This window comes from Melanotaenia boesemani, chromosome 11 (assembly GCF_017639745.1).
Source record: "Melanotaenia boesemani isolate fMelBoe1 chromosome 11, fMelBoe1.pri, whole genome shotgun sequence".
In the NCBI taxonomy this organism is placed as follows: Eukaryota; Metazoa; Chordata; class Actinopteri; order Atheriniformes; family Melanotaeniidae; genus Melanotaenia; species Melanotaenia boesemani.
This window is the reverse complement of record NC_055692.1, coordinates 6,936,597-6,955,475: the sequence shown is the minus strand read 5'-3', so window position 1 is coordinate 6,955,475 and position 18,879 is coordinate 6,936,597. Positions and strand designations below refer to the sequence as shown.

Sequence of the window (18,879 nt, the reverse complement as noted above, 5' to 3'; positions counted from 1 at the left end):
TGCTGGACTTTTTTGAGTTCACTGACATGACTACAGAAGACTTGGTAGAGGAGCTAGTAAGAGTGGTTAAAGAGTGGGAAGTAGAGGACAAAGTGGTGTGCTGTGTAAGTGTTAATGCTGCAAACATCACTAAAACCATAAAAATTCTAAAGTGGATCCACCCCCCATGTCTGGCGCAGACATTAAACCTGTTGAATAGAGATGCCCTGAAGGTGGTCAATACAACAAGAGTGTGCCACCAGCAAAATGCACCTTCAGCAGCCAGCTAGCTCCACCATTAGAGGGCCAAGTGGAAGAGGAGCCACAAACCTCTACTGTTTGGAGGCTTTTTGATGAAAGAGTTACAGGAGCTGCCATATCCTCCTGACTACCAGAAAAAAAAATGTTTAATCAATATTTTTTTTTTATTCCCCCGACTGTTTGAAGGGTAATGAGAAAACTCTGACAATGAAACTCGTTCTTCTTAATTGAAAAATACAGAACAAAATTCAGGAAATAGCTACAAATGTCCACTACAGAAGACAATTCTCAGACTCTTAAATGTTGTGGTAAAATGTTGTTATATTCATTTAGAAAATGGTTTAATGTGTTCTCAAGAGATATCATAGAGAAATATTACAATAATACTTCAGGACTACATTTGCACAAAAAGAAGTTATGCACTTACTTTTCCTCTTCTTATGAAATGTGATTGTGGTAATGAATGCCATTTTCCTTGAAGAAAAACAGGAGGTTCCCAAAGCCCCACCCCTAAAAATGTGGTAGCATTCAAAAGCCCTGGATGTCCTTTTTAGAGAACAAAATGAGTGGGTTTAATAGCGTGCAGGGGGATGGAGATATTCAGGTTTACAAATGTCCTCCACAGAGGACAAATTTATACTACTGGTAGTCAGGAGGATAAGGAGAAATCCTACAGCTGATACTATAATGGAGGTGAGATTGTATATTGAGGAGCCTCTCATCCAATGAGAAGACTCACTGACTTGGTGGCAGGTCAAGGCCTCAGTCTTTCCACACCTAGCCAAGGTGATGGAGGGGAGACTGTGTATTGTGGCGACATCTGTTCCTTCTAAGAGAATCTTCTCAAAAACAGGGCAGATACTCACAGAGAAGAGAAACCGGATCAGTCCATCCAAGATGAGGCATCTTATTTTTCTGAATGCCAACCTGCACTGAGGACATTAATGCTGCTTTGTTGAGTTTGGTTATTGTTCTGTTTTGTGGATTTGTTTGCTGTTTTTGTCCATTTGTTCAATAAAAGACTTAATATTAAAATATTAAAAATAAGTGTTTTTGTATAAAAAATATGCACAAAAGAAGACAATTAATTATAAGGCTCCTCATTAAGATGCTGACCACAAAAGGGTTTTCAAAATACAAACTACACATTTTTGAGAAGTTGTGGTAAATTATGGGGCTACAAAAGATGCTAAATAAAGAGCCGTTCCAGAGCCAAAAGAGCCGGCTCTTCTTTGGGAGCTGAGGCAAAAGAACCGGCTCTCTGTAAAGAGCCGAACATCCCATCACTACTACCTGCAGCTAAAAGACTCGGTGTAACGTCTGTCTCTGCCCTAGCTGCACCTGTCCTCCTCCTCCTCTCTTCTTTATTTCGCCTCATCACCTCTGTTTCTGTGTTAGAATGGATTCTCAGACGTTTAAGGAGGTTTGTGATCTTCACACTCACATATCAAACTGCACATCGTTGCTGTTTGTGGAGCTGAAATTTCTCCACTCATCACTGCGTGTCGGACTGATCACTGAGCTGCGAATGAACTGCTGCGACGTAACACTACGTCTTTTTCATATATGCCTATGGTAGGCGGAAGAAGAAGTAGTTCCTAACTACCCTGAAAGTTTAGTTATATAAATGTTGGTATTGGAAGAATAGGCATTTCAGTATTGATTCGCACATTGCTACTATTTATTTTTCTCAGATATTTAGATCAAGTCGTAGGCCCGTTTGTACTTATCCACTTATTCATTTATTTATTTATTTGCTTCACCTCTCACCTGTTAATTGCTGGGATAGGCTCCAGCTTCTCTGCAACCCTTAACTGGATTAAGTGGTACACAATATGAATGAGTGAATGAACTTTCTAACATTTAACATCTTTTAAATGACCACGGATATCTTTCCACATGGTTGTTAAGGACATGAGAAGCCTCTCATTGCATTAGTTGGGATTAAATAACTTGTTTCCAGGTGAAAAATAATCACTCATGCAGTAATTATCCAATAGGAGGTTCCTGCCTGTTTGCTTAGGTAAATTCAGGTGGTGACATTTTTTTGGTCAAACAGTGTACCTGCCAGTCATGGTACCAACAGATGTTGGCCAAGGTACTTTATTCTTATGTCTGGGTTGGCATGGCAACGTTCCGTATAAGTTCTTGCTATCTTAGCTTCTGTTGAGCTAATTCTTGGAAAAGACATTTTAAAATATTGCTTTACACACTTTGACAGTTCATGTAAATCAGGGTCGCCTAGTCTTGCTGATACAGAAATTGCCAAAAAAAAATCCATGTTGTCTACTCTTAGTATGAATACTGTTATAAAATGTGTGTAGTAGTTGTAGTAATATAACATTATTAGAATGGTAGACAAACTGGTTGATCTGGGTCTCCCACATACTACCTTCATGTGGATCAGGAGCGTCCTGTCTGGTCGAAGTCAGAGGGTGAGAGTGGATCCACACACATCCACAGCCCTCAGCCTCAGCACCAGCTCCACACAGGGCTGTGTGCTGAGCCCCCTGCTCTACACCCTCTACACCACAACTGCACTCCCACCCACCACAGTAACACCATCATCAAATTCACAGATGACACCACGGTGGTGGTATTTACACTTCTAACTATTTACTGTTTCAGCCTCCACTAACAAAAGACTAAATACTGGTAGTAATGTCACTGAAAACATCAGAGAGGTTCTTAAAGAGCCATTTATCCCATAATAACAGGGTGGACAGTGATTTCAGGGACACACTAAATGTTTCATGTGATTATGAAAAAAGAACATTAATGATCAGAAGGACTTGTTTTAATAAATAAGCTGCTGTAGACAATAAAACCATGTAAAAAGTTTTTTGATTTAGTATTATTTAACTACTTATTACACACACTATAGTTAACAGAGCAGTGTGAGGGACATGCCAAAATCATGTATGTCCAATAGAAAAAAACTGTATAAAATGAAGGAAACATATTTTATGAGACTTTTTATTGTGACAACAGATGTTTAAATGTTTGGTCATCTATAAAAAGTCCCCAGAGTTTCAATATTCTGCCACATTTTCATCATTATTGAGTGACTATAATGAGGACACCAAAAGGCACCTTATGGTGACACTGACTCATATTAGAGGTTAAAAATAATCTCCTCATCTCAGAAGAATCAGAGTATTTTATAATCTAAAACAATCAAACGTCTTTTTATTTCCTTCTTAACAGTTAAAATCTTCCTGTAATGTCAGAAATGTTGCATTGAAGCTTTAAATCTTTGGTTGGAACTGCAGCTTCCTTCTTGATTTCATGAAATCAGAAACAGGAAGAAATCTGATCTGAGCTTTGACTTCACTTCAACAGGATGATGAAGGTGAGGAAATGCTTTTCATTCAGTTTCAGTCTTCCTCATTTATTCCCACTGGGATCCACCAGAAAGCCTTTCATCTGGAGTTAATAGAGAAGCTTGAACACTGACTCTTGTGTCCACGTCTGCACAGACAGAGTATGCTCACAATTTAGTTTCTATCAAGCAGATTTTCTTCACTAAGATTTAAAACTAGATTTCTGAGCTGAAAATCCACTAAACTTTGCTTTCATGGGCTTTAAGGGAGAAAAAGTGCTTTGATGTGATGATACCTTCACAGAGCTCTTCAATATTTAATTAACTTTATTTCACATGTATGAAAGGACAAAATCAATAAAAACATTTTAAGATTTTAATAAGAACAAAATGTGAGTTTAGTCTCCATCTAGTGGTGATCACAGGAAGAAACATGAGTCACACAATCACATGATGAAGATATTTTATCATTTTATTTCAGAAGTCATTTAATATCAAAGTGAAAGTCTTTGAATCAAAGTTTCCTGGTTGGAAAAGTTTTACAATAATCTCCACCTCTCATACACTGTGTTTGCATAATGCAGCTGCAGAATAAAAAGACTCATGTTTCCAGCTCTGTGTCCAGACTCTTTAAACATTTCTCTGTCAACATGAATGAAGCAGGTGAACTTAGAAAACTTGATGAAGAATGAATATACTGCTGAAAACCTCTGATTTATTCTTTATTTTACACTCAACATTTAATAGTGAACAAACATCCAGTGGAGGAGAAATAAAGTGAAATTTTCTCCTCAGTAGGTTTGATGTCTGCTTGTTTCTAATGTTGAACACTGAAGATCAGACCAGTTGGAGAATCTGAGTTTTACATCTCTTTTTAAAGATGTAAAACTTTATTTCTCACATTTTCAGCTCTTCAACATCCAACAGAGCGATCTATAAATGATGATTGTTCTGACATTTATTACTTCTGGAAACATCTAAACGAGCATGTAAATATTTCTAGTTTAAAGATTAAAAGCTGGAATTAATTGATCTGAATAGACAGAAAAAATCCTAACGACAAAGTTCAGACATAAAATCATGAGCAGAAGTTTCCACGTTAAATAATTTGTATCTAAAGTAAAATAAAACTTTGGCTTAATGCACCCTTTAACATAAAACTAAGATATTGAAAAGAAATAAAATTCCCAAATGAAATCTCTTTCCATGGAAATGCATCTTTAAATGAGGCAGCTTCTCCACCTCCTCTCCTCCCATTTCAGCATTTATTCATAAAACTAACATTTTGGCTGCTGTTTTATTAAGAAAAGTAGAACTTGTGCCTTCTGTTAACCATGTTTGTGAAAGAAAAAGAAAATCTCATTTGTGAGAAATGATGAAGTCATTAACTAACAGTGACTTGTTGGACAGAGATCTAATATAAGTAAAGCAAGATTAGAAAATATTTACATGAAGAAAATCATTTAAGAAGCCTTGAATCTGTTTTAGTATAAAGATTAAATCAAACTGCTGATTTGTATCAATGATTTAAAAAGTTTGACGTGTAAAAATCTGAAAACTATTGATGAACAACAATTTATGATGGTAAAAGTTTGAACATCTGATTCATTTTTCTGAAAATCTCAGAGAAACAAGAGTTTGACAGATTTTGATATCAGAGGTTTTTGTTTCTTCAGCTGGATACACACTGAAATATGGGAAAAGTTTCTCAGTGAAAGTGTCTCTGTGAGTGTAGATGTGAGTCATGTCTTCAGGGTTGTAGAAGGACACCTCCCCCCTGTCATAGTCCAGCTGGACTCTGATCCTCTGGAGACTCTTCTTCACTGTGACAGTCTTACCATCACCATTAGTGTATTTTCCATCACGGTGCAATAAACACCAGAATCCATATTCTGGAGATACAAATAACTTTCCCTTCCTGTCAACAGACTCTTTAACCAAACCAATATACCAGCGAGGATGATCTCCCACCTCCACCTCCCAGCTGTGTTTCCCTGAGCTGAAGCCCTCAGAGCCAAACACAGTGGGGTACTTTGTGTTTCTCTCTGGATTATCAGGAAGCTGCTTTTTGTCTCCACATCTCACACTGGTCAGATCATCAGACAGATAGAGCCACAGACTTGCAGTGTTTGGGTCCAGAATGATGGGACTGAAGTGGATCTTCTCCTTCATCTTCTCCCAGACTCTGAAGGACAGATTGCCCAGGTGTTTGGCCACATCTATCAGGGCTCCTGAGACCAGCTGTGGATCTGACAGTGAGCACTGGGTTCTGCTTCTGCTCTGAGTGGCTTTATAACTGCTGAGGAATGGCACGTTGTCTTTCTGCAGGTCTTCTTCAACAGCACAGATACTGTCTGACAGAGAGGAGATGTGATCCTGAATCTTCTTCATCTCTCTGCTGATAGTCTTCCTCTTCTGCTCCTCTTCCTCCCTCAGAGCTGCCAGTCTGGACTCCTCTTCCTCTTTCAGGAACTGCTGCAGCTTGTTGAACTCTGCTCTGATCTGCTTCTCTGTGGACAACAGCTGCTTCTTGGAGTGTTGAATCACATCATTGTATGTTTCCTCCACTTCTTTGTATGTGTTCCTCTTGTCCTGCAGAGACTTTAAGTCACATTTCAGCTGCTCCTTCAGGCCACTGACTGTTTGTTCTATAGGAACCACTTTGTGATGCTGGTGGAGAGAAAACTCACAAACAGGACACACAGCTCTCTGCTCGTCCTCACAGAACAATTTGGTCTCATCTGGATGTTTAGTACACACAGTCAATGTCTTTACTTCTTTTTCTGTTTCAGATGATTCAGATTTCTGTCTTCCAGCAAAAGAATCAGCCAGTTCCTTTAATCCAAAATTTACTGGTGCATATTCCTTGGATGATTTTCTTTTACAAATGGGACAGTTTTTGTTTCCAGCTTGTTCCCAGAATTTCTGCAGGCAGCTTGAACAGAAGTTGTGGTTGCAGCTCAGAGACACAGGATCTGTGAAAGTCTCTGAACACACATGACAGCTCAAGAAGCTTTTCAGAGGTTTTTCAGCCATTTGTTACTGAATCTTTCAACAGCAGGACTCACCAACGTATAGTTGCTTCACCTTTATGTAGAAATTCCTCCAAATATGTTTACTGTTCTGTAGAGATCCAGAAATAAATAGTTTTGTTAAAGATCTCATACATAGCAGTATCGTCTCTGCTTGTCAGGTTTTCGTTACTGTCAAAATCTACTTTCAGTTACGTCCTGATCCTTCATTAGTTAATTATTAATGGAAATTATGAAGCTACAAACTTTTATTACCATTAGACTGAACAGGGCCTCACCTAACACTGAAGAGAACTTCAGACTTTGGAAGTTTTTTATAGAAAGATAAAAAGATAGATATTGTGACTAAAAGAGACAGTGTGTGAACAAAATAATTTAGCTTTAACTTTCTGTTGTTACCACACAATGACAGAGCATCTGAGAGTATATAGAGCCACTCATTACAGTAAAAGATGTAAATTTTTACCAGTCTAAACATCTATTTAAACTTCAGCTGTAACAGGAAACGTTCTGCTAACATGTTAGAATGAATGTGTTTATTTACACTTTGAGTGAATGTTGCTATGAAATAAAAGTTCAGATCAAATGTTCAGTTTATCTTTCTGATCTTTAATGAGCTGTGCAGCTTTTCCGTTTGTGACTTCTTGATCTGACACAGCTAACTGCTCAGTATGATTATAGAAACACACACAGCAAGGCTTTAGGAAAGGTTGTTCAAGCAGGTGTTTAAAGCAAAGTTGTCAACATTACAGTATTTATTCTCCTTCATTGGTGTGACTCCCCCAACATGGCAGCATTGGCTTTCACTGTCTAACTTACATGTTTTAACTTTTATATGGTCAATATCACCATGAGGTGCCACTGAGCTAAGTATAAAAACTAAGATTTTTTTATTGAACTTCAGGTTTATTGTATTATTCCTAAAGATTCTGAGAATCCTCTCAGAGAGCTCCTAACTTAACCTAAAAATTCCTAGCATGGAGTCTTAGCCTAGGAGTGATTCCAGAACATTTTCAGAGAACTCTGAACAAGGAATGGACAGAAACTCTGATTTTAGTGAGGAGGTGTGGTTGACCCCGTTGCTAGGTATGAGTCATCATTTCAAGAGCTGTGATTGGTTGAGCCTAAAAGCTAGACACACCTTTGGTGATAATGGACATAGGATGGACTGTCAAATCACTTAATCATAGAAAGAAAAAAATAAAAGAACTCCCTCTAGCGCTACATGACAGCACCTGGGTCCAACTGGGCTCACAGCAGTCTGACTACCACTTAATTATGACGTCTCATCCTGTTTGAATTCTTGTTTGTGTTGTTCTTACTCTCAGATGTAAGTAGCTTTGGATAGATATATATATAGGGCTTATTTTGTTGAACTTCATCTTTATTGTATCAAGCAGATGTTCAGCTGTTAGAAATGTGTGCTGGTCAAGCTCCCGAACTTTTTATAAATTAACTGCAAACAATCAAAGTACATAGAAACAGATCATGTCCACCCTGTCAGGGACACGTTCATGGTCGAGTATATACAGTGCATCTGGAAAGTATTCATAGCACTTTACCTTTTCCACATTTTGTTATATTACAGCCTTATTCCAAAAGGGAATAAATTTATTTTTGTCCTTAAAATTCTACACACAATACCCAATAATGACAATGTGAAAAAGAACATAACCAAATGGGTCAGAATGAACCAGCTTGTACTAAATGCTACACAAACTAAATCCATTGTATTGGGTATGAGGCATGCTCCTGCCAATGATACAGCACTTAATTTGTTTGCTGAAGTATCAGTTGAGGAGGTAACCAAGACTGTTGGGCGTCAAATTAGATAACCTATTGACATGGTCCGACCAGGTCGATCACATTGTTTCTAAGATGCGTTCCACCTTCTGTGATGCAGAATGTAGTTAGGTCACTCGTTCTCTCTCATCTTGAGTATTGCCCTGTTATCTGGTCAGGTGCCGCTGTTACGCATCTTAGAAAACTTCAAATTGCTCAGCAAGATTAGTTCTTCGTTGTTCTTTTTGGGCCAATGAAAGTGAGATGCACAAGAAAAATATTGTCTTATGATGTTTTTGCACAATGTGATATGGAAGGGTACGCCACATTTTCTTCAGTAGCAGATAACATTTTTAGGGTTTTACCGTGGTTATAACACCGGACAAGTGAGCGCTGGTCATTTGGTGGTTCCAAACCCACTAAGTAATGCTATGATTAAGACAGAACATTATAGGGCTTCACTGGCTTGCAATAAACTCTCTGTTAATGTTAGACACACCAAAAATAGATTATCTTTTAAAAAGTTACTTAAAAACAATTTTTTTTTTTTATTTAAATTAATTGGGTTATGGTTGGTTATTTTTTTATGTACTGTGTTTTATCTGTTTATTAGTGTTTTCTGGTGGCTTTTGTTTTATTTTATCATGTCATACTGATTTTCTATTTTTTCTTTGGTGGTTGGTTGATTTAAATTTACTGTGACTAATCACTTGATTAGTGTATGCTGTTATGCAGCTTCTGTTTTTGTTATTTTGAACCTTTCATTGGTGGTTGGTTCATTTATATGTACAGCGATTGAGCTGTAAATGTGTGTTGTTATGCGATTTCTGTTTTATCATTTTTTGTATTGGATTGATCTATGTTTTATTTTTATTGTTGTTGTTAGGATCCCAGGAACACTGGCAACCACTTTGTGGAAGCTAATGGGGATCCTAACAAATAAACAAATAAACGAGTTTACAGCAACAGCAGCATAAATGTTAGCTTGTTACCACTGTTGTCTAAAAATAATATTAACTCCATCAGATTGGCTCCACTGGATGTGTTCAGAAGAAGAACGAGACATTTACTGAACAGTTTCCATAAACTGCTGACTTTGCCATTATCAAGATAAACTGGGATCAGTCCAGCTGTAAACAATGTGGTTTTACTGGGTCTGTTTATTAGATAGAGCTGTTGCTGATTTACAAAAGTAAGAAATATTTATTCAGTTTCCAAGTGCTGGATCCAAGTTATTAAAAAAAAAAAAACATTTTGTAATTCAGTTCTAAAAAATTTAAAATGAATATTTCTGCACTCATCTCGAGTTATTTCAAGCCCAAAGCAAAGAAACTGTCCAGAGGGGAGGGAGAGAGCATTTGTTGGTTTAAGCTACAGATCAGTGCTGTTACTAAATGCTGGTAGATAAAAGGTGTGTCTGGATTTTAAATTCCTTGGATATTATAATGCAGTTATCTCAGCAAACCAGACGGCAGGCGTCTCATGGCAGATTACTCAGTACAACAAAACGTGACTTGCAAAAAGGACTTGTGAACATCTCTGCTACCTACTGTATCTAATTAATCATTTGCTTCCTCAAACATGGATGGCTGTTTTTACTGCCTGGAAAGAGTTAGGTATAGTTAATAGTGGTGATCGATATGTTGAGGGGATTTTTGCATCCTTTGAAAAGCTTCAGGAAAAATCTGACCTCCCCTGAACGCACTGTTTTAGATACTTTTAAATCAGGGACAATGTGAGGGAGCATCTACCTGGATTTGAAAACATATTCTCTGATAAACTGGATGGGTGTCTGAAACTGTACACTGGTTCAGACCAAGTAAAATCCACTCTGTATAGCAGACTGCAAAGTCTCTGTCACCCTAACACGACTAAGAATAAATCTGAATGGGAAAGAGAATTAGGACTATCAATTACTGAAAACACTTGGAAGTCCATCTTAGAAAATGTCCATACCTGATCTTTAAATGCCAGACATCACTTAATCCAGTTCAAAGTCCTGCATAGAATTTATTATTCAAAAGTGAAGTTACATAACATCTTTCCTGAAATGTCACCCATATGTGATAAATGTGAGTCTACAGAAGCTGATCTACTGCATAGCTTTGCCATGTGTGCTAAATTACAAGTCTTCTGGGTTGACATTTTCAGTTTATTCTCAACAATATTTAAAGTACAGATACAGCCTGAACCAGTTCTAATAATCTTGGGTATATCATGTGTGTTGAAACTTTTAAAACCAACACAACAGTTGTTATTGTCATACGGTCTGATCACAGCTAAGAAGCTAATTCTAATGTGTTGGAAAGGGAAAGAGGTGCCCACACTGAAAAGATGGCTGATGGAGTTGACTGACATCCTTCATCTGGAAAGGATCAGATACCTTAATTAGGACAGAAGTGAATAATTTTAAAAGACCTTGGACCTTATTTATAAAACTATGCGTAGCAAAGCAAAATTCCAGGTGGCGTCTGCTGCGCAACAAGGAAAAGCGGCGCATTTCTACTTTCAGATTTATAAAAGCGTGCGCATGCACGTCCTCCACCTTTTTCCGTTCATGAATCAGAATAAACTTTAAAGCAGGTGCACATGAGGGAATGCCTTCCCACGGCCAAATGGTGGCTATAAATGGTCAGGGGAATGCCTGGAATAAATATTCATCACATAATTTGTATGATGGCTCGAGAGGGCAAAAGAGGGAAGAAATGGATTTTTTCAGGGTGTGAGACAGAGATCCTGATGGACCACGCTGGAAAATGTAAAAATGTTTAGTTGGTGGGCATGGTGCGGGCATTATTTGTGTCAGAAAGGTAGAATAGTGGCAGCAGCTGGCTGATCATATCATCGCAGTGTCAGAACACAAGACACGCCAGAGGAACCAGAACATGTAGCTCAATATCTCAGTCAGTAGAGCATCTGTCTGCCATGAGGAAGACTGAAGTTCAATTCCCAGAGTGCTGAATTGCTTTGCAGAAAAGCGTCTAATGGCAGTAATAATGCCGGTAATTAAGTAATTTGTTTTCATTTATAAAATAAACATGTACAGATACATCTGAGATTGGTAGCAGTTAATTTGGTGCTAAATAATATTTCTTCGCTCCAGCTGGGTGGGCGGTGCAGAGGGACACAATCTCCACTATTAACCAGGTGGCCAAGGAGTTGCAGAAAATAAACAATAAGACAATCTTGACAGAAATTGGGACAACAATAAAAAAAAGAGAAGCATTGTGTAAGAATAAATAAATAAAAGAAAATTCACTTTGTGTGTTTCATTCACGTTGCATGACTTCTAGATGCTCCAGCCTTGTAAAAACATTTATTAGGATACTCATCAAGGAATTACTAAAGTGTGCTACGTATTTTCATTTATATTCTTACTCTGTTAATCATATTAAATATCTCTTATCTTTAAGCTCATATACTTACTAACAGTGTGCTTAAGCAACAATGAGACTCTTCATATGGGGTGGGTGAGAAGAACATTTGAGGGGCTGATTAATGCTGTGTTGCCAATAAAACAACATGTGAGAGGTTACACTTAAGGGAAATTTCTGGGTCAGCCGGAGTTCGGAGGAGATCCCTTGTTTGTCTGTGTGTGGTTTCTTTGTCCCTGTTTTCCAGAACACAAGAAGCCACCAAATGGAGGGATGTCACAAGGAGGGGGGTAGACATCTGCATGTGGTCGGCCTGTGACTGCATGTGGCCCAACTTCTGCAACTGCAGCATTAGTCAGCAAAACTGTGTATATTCAGACCTATATAAGGATTCCAGGATGAGTTAGAGGGAGTTCTGACTGTAACAGCAGCAGACTCCGTATTGTATTAGTCCAGGGGACAGACAATACGAATCCAGAATTCTGTATTTGCACATTTCTCATATCAATTGTAATTAATAAATTAGTTAACTGAGAGAAGTAGTCTGTCATATTTTGATCCATCAAAGAACATGCAGGAGAAGACCCTAAAGAGAAAGGTATAAAGAAAATGTGTGGAACAGTACCTTATTAATTAGGAAAGTGGGAAATTAGTACCTGCCTATTTTAATACTGTGGAAGAAGTACCTGTTCTTTATGACTTGTGCCTTTTTAAGGTTTTCTCTAACAGCCTCCAGTCTGCGTCCCGCTCTGCTGAATGACTTTCTGACATGCTGGCAGCAGACTCTCCACCTTATTTAGCTGGATGTGTTTTATAACATGTACATTTTATTTCACAAAGACAGAACATGTTTTAGTGGTTGAGGTTCTTATTAATATAAACTCCCTTTTTCCTGAAATTCCTATTGTTTTCCCCTGAGAGTGCACTCTTAGGAGAATTAATATCAAATGTGTGTCTTTATTCATTTCTGCAAACAGCTTTAACATCTAACATGTGGTGTGAAAGGTAAGAGTGGATTGTTCACAAATGTCTCACATTTCACAGCATTTCCTTCATTTTATTCTGTGCCGTTGGTGTCGCCGTTTCCCGTTTTGCTAGATTCTGTGCGTGGAGGTAGGAACATTTTCCCGTCAGGTTTGGTTTTCATAAATCTCAAAAGTTGACTATATTTTGCGTACGCCGGATTTTGTTCCACGAAAGCTTGATAAGTGAGGGCCCTGGTGATTTCCCTTCTTGGAAAAGGAGCGGGCCTCCTGACCCTCTGAACTGGACCCAGCGCTCAGGGATTGGCTGAGGGGGTTGGTGAGGTTGGCAGTGGGTTGTTCAGAGTTTATTTAGCTGAGTCTTGAATTTTTAGATTTATTTATTTGTTTTTTTCTTTCTCTTTTGTTTTTGTCTTTTTTTCTCTTTTCTTTTTCTTCAAAGGGGTCTTGTTTGGATATTGAACTTTGCATTGTTCTGTACTGAACCTCTGTTATTTTATCTTTTCTTTAAATTAATAATAAAAATATTTAAAACACAGCATGTACTGTGGCATTTTTTCACTGTAGGAAATTGAAGTCTTTTTCTCCAGTAAGCCTAACTGATAAGTGGTTTTCTTATGGCTACACAGCTGTTCAGTTTGAATCCCTTGACTTTCCTTCACATTGTACATATGGAAATGCTCTTTTTCACTATTAAACATACAGCCCTGAGTTCTACTGGTGTTTTTCTTCCATTTGATTTCACTAAACCTTTACGTGAGGACAGATCACCATCATTCAGGATGTTTTTCTGACCACATTTCTTCCTGGAAAACGATGGTTCCCCTCTATCCTTCCGGTTTTTAATAATGCGTTTAACATTCTAACATATAACTTCTTTTCCGTGACCACGGATGCGTCTTTCCACATGGTTGTTAAAGACATGAGAAGCTACTCATTACATCAGTTGGGATTAAATAACTTGTTTCCAGGTGAAAAATAATCACTCATGCAGTAATTATCCAATAGCCTCTGTCTGGTTGCTTAGTTAAATTCAGGTGGTGACATTTATTTGGAAAGACAGTTTACCTGCCAGTCATGGTACCAACAGATGTTGGCCAAGGTACTTTACTCTTATGTCTGGGTTGGCATGACAACGTTCCCTATAAGTTCTTGCTATCTTAGCTTCTGTTGAGCTAATTGAACTAACAGTTCATGTAAATCAGGGTCGCCTAGTCTTGCTGATACAGAAATTGCCAAAAAAAAAATCCATGTTGTCCACTCTTAATACGAATACTGTTATAAAATGTGTGTAGTAGTTGGCATCACAACCCAGACATAACCCGGAAACCAAGCACTGCTAAGCTAAGACTTCAACACAAGAAAGACACAGAGCAGAGGTGTCGCTGGTGGCAGGTAAGTGACGCTAATGCTGTAGGTGACGTAGTTCCGGGGGAGACGGCAGATTCAAACTAGGCGCGCCCAAACATTTCTATTTTCATTCGATTGTATTTTGTGCCAACTTAATCAAAATATTCTTTAAAGTAGGACAATAGTGTCTTTAAAAGGTACACTCTGGAGCACAGCGGGGAGGATTTGGCCAGCCTGACAGATTTTATAGATCGTTGTTACGACAGAATCGTCATGGGGAAACCAAACAACACCTCCACCCCCTCCACCTCATCCAAGTCCAAGAGACAGCGAAATGAGGATTCACCTGGAGCTATTTCACCACCGGGGAACGACTCAACAGATGTTCTGATCTCCATAGATAAGAAACTCAGCAGTTTTGATGCGCGTTTGAGTCTGGTAGAAATTCTCCACAAGGAGTTCCAGGCGCTACGTGAATCGTTAGAATTCAGCCAGAAGCAGGTGGAAAGTCTGGCTGCAGAAAATGCCGGTCTCAGAGAGACGGTAAAATCCCTCACCGAGGGCTTGACCCGTCTCTCAGATGAAAATAAGAAGATTAAGGAAACGGTGATCGATCTGCAGGCGCGGAGCATGAGAGAGAACCTGGTATTTGCAGGGATTCCAGAGCAGACGGAGGAGGACCCCGAGACCACGGTGAAAAACTTCATCAAAACCCACCTGAAGTTCCCGGAGGAAACGGTGAAAAACATCTCCTTTCACAGAGTCCATCGGCTCGGCGGGAGGAAACCCGGGTCCAGCAGACCAAGACCCATAGTAGCGAAGTTCGTCAGCTTCAAACAGAAGGAGCAGGTGAAGAACCAGGGCCGCGAACTGAAGGGGACCAACTTCGGAGTAAACGACCAATATCCGAGAGAGATTCTGGACCGACGGAGAGTCCTGTTTCCCATCAGGAGGAAATCTATGGCTAATGGCGCTCGCGCTGTCATCGCGGTGGATAAACTGTTTATTAATGGACAACTGTACCGCGACCCGGACATCACTCCGTGGCTCTTCTGATCCCAGGTGCTGTAAGTCAATCTCTCCAAATGATCACTCTTAACTCGCCATTATAGATCACTGACAGTAGAACACACTGCTCGTCTCACCACAGCCTCTACACCTAGATCGATGTATTTTTTTCTGTTTCACCACTCTTCTCACTTTTCACTTTTCACTATCTTTCTATTTCACGTCTTCACTGTTAATTGTAATCCAGCTCGTAATATCAGCAGCGCACGCAACACCGTCAGGACGCACAGCCGCACCATACATGATACATATAAACACTCGCGTTTTATGTATGAGAGAACACGCATTAAGGTAGACTACATATACGGACATTTAACATACGGACAAACGCGCGCAATCAGGCTGCATGCAAACACGCGCGAACACGCAAGAGGGGCGCACAAAGACACACACGTCAGTAACACGCATGAAGCATTAAACCGTTCACAATAACCATGTTAAAAATCGTCTGTTGGAATGTACATGGAGCCGGTTCCAGGGAGAAGAGGTTGAAGATCTTTAATAAATTACAGGAGCTGCAGGCTGACATTGTCTTACTACAAGAGACTCATTTAACAAACTCAACCATAGATCTTCTTAAAACAGCTCAGTTTCCTCATGTTTACTCAGCCTGTTATAATTCTAGGCAGAGAGGAGTAGCTACTCTTATTAATAAGAGACTAAATTTTGACATAGATAGCACAGTAGTGGATCCGGAAGGCAGATTTCTGATAACTTTATTATCTATTTGTAATATCAAATTATGTATTACCAATGTGTACGGCCCCAATGCAGATGATCCCTCCTTTTTCCACTCCCTGTTTGCTACACTCCAGAATTATTCAGATAACAGAATAGTGCTAGCTGGTGATTTTAATGTAGTCTTGACTGAACGAGATCGCTGCAGCACATCAGGTAGTCATCGAGTCTGGCAGTCGTCAGAAACTATCAAACAGTACATGAAGGATTTTGGTCTTTGCGATGCTTGGCGCTCTCACCATCCTAAACTAAGAGAATACACCTTCTTCTCTTCAGTTCACCACTCCTATTACTGTAGATGAACTCCACGAAGCTCTCCAACATATGCCCAACAATAAAGCCCCGGGTCCAGATGGTTACTCAGCAGAATTTTACAAGGAATTCTGGACAACGCTAGCTCCTACATTTTATAATATGTTGTTAGAAATACAGGAAAAACAAAAAACACCGCAAAATATGAACTTAGCTAATATAACACTATTGCTAAAACCAGGCAAAGACCCCACACTTCCATCCAGTTACCGTCCCATATCTTTAATAAATGTAGACCTGAAAATAATTAGTAAAGCTCTTGCCAGAAGGATAGAAAAAATAACCCCTCTTATAATACATCCGGACCAGACAGGTTTTATAAAAGGTCGACATTCATCTACTAACACGCGTAGACTAATTAACCTCATAGATTACTCTACTTTACATAATCTAGAATCCACAATCATTTCTCTAGATGCAGAAAAAGCCTTCGACAGGGTAAACTGGAAGTTTCTATTTGCAACACTAGACAAATTTGGGTTTGGACCTGCTTTCATAGAGTGGATTAAAATATTATATAATAACCCAAATGCATGTGTGAAAACCAACGATCAAACTTCTCCAAGCTTCCGCTTACAGAGAGGCACCAGACAGGGCTGTCCACTCTCCCCCTCACTTTTTGCCATTTTCATAGAGCCGTTAGCAGCTGCTATTAGACAAAATATAGAAATTAAAGGAATCCAGGGCAAAAACATAGAACATAAAATAAGTCTTTATGCAGATGATGTATTACTTTTCCTTCAGAACTCACAAACATCACTCTCTGAGACAATCACAGTTATTAATAAGTTCTCATCAATATCTGATTATTCTATTAACTGGTCTAAGACTACAGCCATGTCCATCAACTGTGACCTACAAAACATCCCTAATATCAAAATACAGACAGGAAACATTAGATATTTAGGTATAAATATTTCCCCCAGATTATCAGATTTAACAAAATTAAACTATGTTCAGCTACTAAAAACAATAGAAGATGATCTCTTACGGTGGAGGCGCTTACCCATCTCACTAATGGGGAGAGTTGCCACCATTAAGATGATGATTCTACCTAAAGTTAATTATTTATTTTCAATGATACCCACTAAACCCTCCACCAGTTGGTTTAAATCTCTGGACTCTTTCATATCCAAGTTTCTTTGGAAAAACAAGCCGTCACGTATCAGTCTTAAAACCTTACAGCAGACTAAAGATAGAGGAGGACTGGATCTACCAAACTTTAATCACTACTTTATAGCTAACAGGCTGCAGTACATCTCAATGTGGCTCAAACCCAGTTATCTGGATGAGCCGTGGCTAGATGGGGAGCAGGCTTTGTGTGAGGACTTAGTCATCTCTGACCTGCCGTTCATCAGCTCAACCATTAAACCATATAAGTGCTTTAAAAGCCTTAACATCCGTTTTTCCTTAATGGCTTGGTGGGAATTCTGTAAGATAACCAGATCTTCCCTCTTTCCATGTAGACTTACACCCATCTGGAACAACCCTGACATCCTGCAGAACAAAAAGATGATAAACTTCACTCAATGGAAGACTAAAGGAATACAACAGTTAGGACAGATAATAGAAAATGGAAACTTTGTATCTTTTAACACAATTGTCTCACAGTATGGAATCAACAGCAATAAATTCTTAGAGTACCACCAACTAAAATCAATTATATGTAAGAGGTATACCCCTGTACAGTTAGACTTGCAGCTTCCTGTCAGAATAGCAGAATTCTTGAATCTTAATACTCCAAAATTATTATCAAAAATATATAGATTACTTGCAAAGCTAGAAGACAGGATATCTCTCCCAACTTCAAAATGGGAAGATGAGGGAGAGGGGAGGAGCATGAGTAGTGAGTAGACGTGTCTCCCACGGCTCCCGCAGAACTTTGTTAAATTTTTACATTGTTGGACCTCGTAACTCTTTAAACACCGTTGAAAATATCTAAAAGTGACTTGACTACATTGTGAGTGAATTAATGTCTCCCAAGCCAACCAAACATCAAGGTAGCAAACCCACATTACGGAGCGACTCTGCCTCTCCAGCTAGCATTAGCACGGGATCCGGTGTTCATGCTAACAGCATGGAGGCTCTGGCAAACGCGGTTACTGCTGTTCAAGCGTCTATCGACTCGTTTCGGGAGGAGAACCGAGTGTCCATAGCCTCTCTCCACTCGATTCTGAGTGTGTACGGCCAGCGAATTACTGATCTGGAGGATGGAATGAACGAGTTCGACAAGAGACTGAGTAGCGTGGAGACTTCCCACACACTTCTGGCTAAAGAAAATAATGCTTTACGGGAGAAGGTGGCGTACTTGGAAAACTACACAAGACGGCAGAATATACGCATCGTGGGTATACCAGAAAACGCAGAGGGCCCGCGGCCAACAGAATTCATCGCCAAATTACTCGCAGACGTGTTTGGAGAGGACTGTTTTGAGAAGCCGCCATCGGTGGACAGAGCACACCGGAGTCTGGCTCCGAAACCAGCAAGTGGCGACGGCAGAGTGTTGTGGAATTTTTAGTTATCAAAGATCACACACTAAGTGAGAATCGAACAAAGTAGTTTTATTAAGAGCCGGCCGGCAATGAGAGTCACACAGTCAAAGGAGTTTGTCTGCGAGAGTCTGCCAGATACAAGTGAGCTTAGTTAATATACCAGGCATGAGCTGATAACATCACAGT

At 39.3% G+C, this 18,879-nt stretch overlaps 1 protein-coding gene across 1 annotated transcript; it reads right to left on the bottom strand.

Moving 5' to 3' along the window:
* Positions 1 to 4,890: 4,890 nt before the first annotated feature.
* LOC121648830 (nuclear factor 7, brain-like) lies at positions 4,891 to 6,598 on the bottom strand. Its single transcript, XM_041999255.1, has one exon. The coding sequence runs from the start codon at positions 6,596 to 6,598 to the stop codon at positions 5,168 to 5,170; it is 1,431 nt and encodes a 476-aa protein (XP_041855189.1). The 3' UTR covers positions 4,891 to 5,167.
* Between the last annotated feature and the right edge of the window lie 12,281 nt (positions 6,599 to 18,879).

Bases quoted from the DNA above. Each gene is read 5' to 3' on its own strand.
- LOC121648830 (XM_041999255.1), bottom strand. From the start codon at position 6,598: ATGGCTGAAAAACCTCTGAAAAGCTTCTTGAGCTGTCATGTGTGTTCA.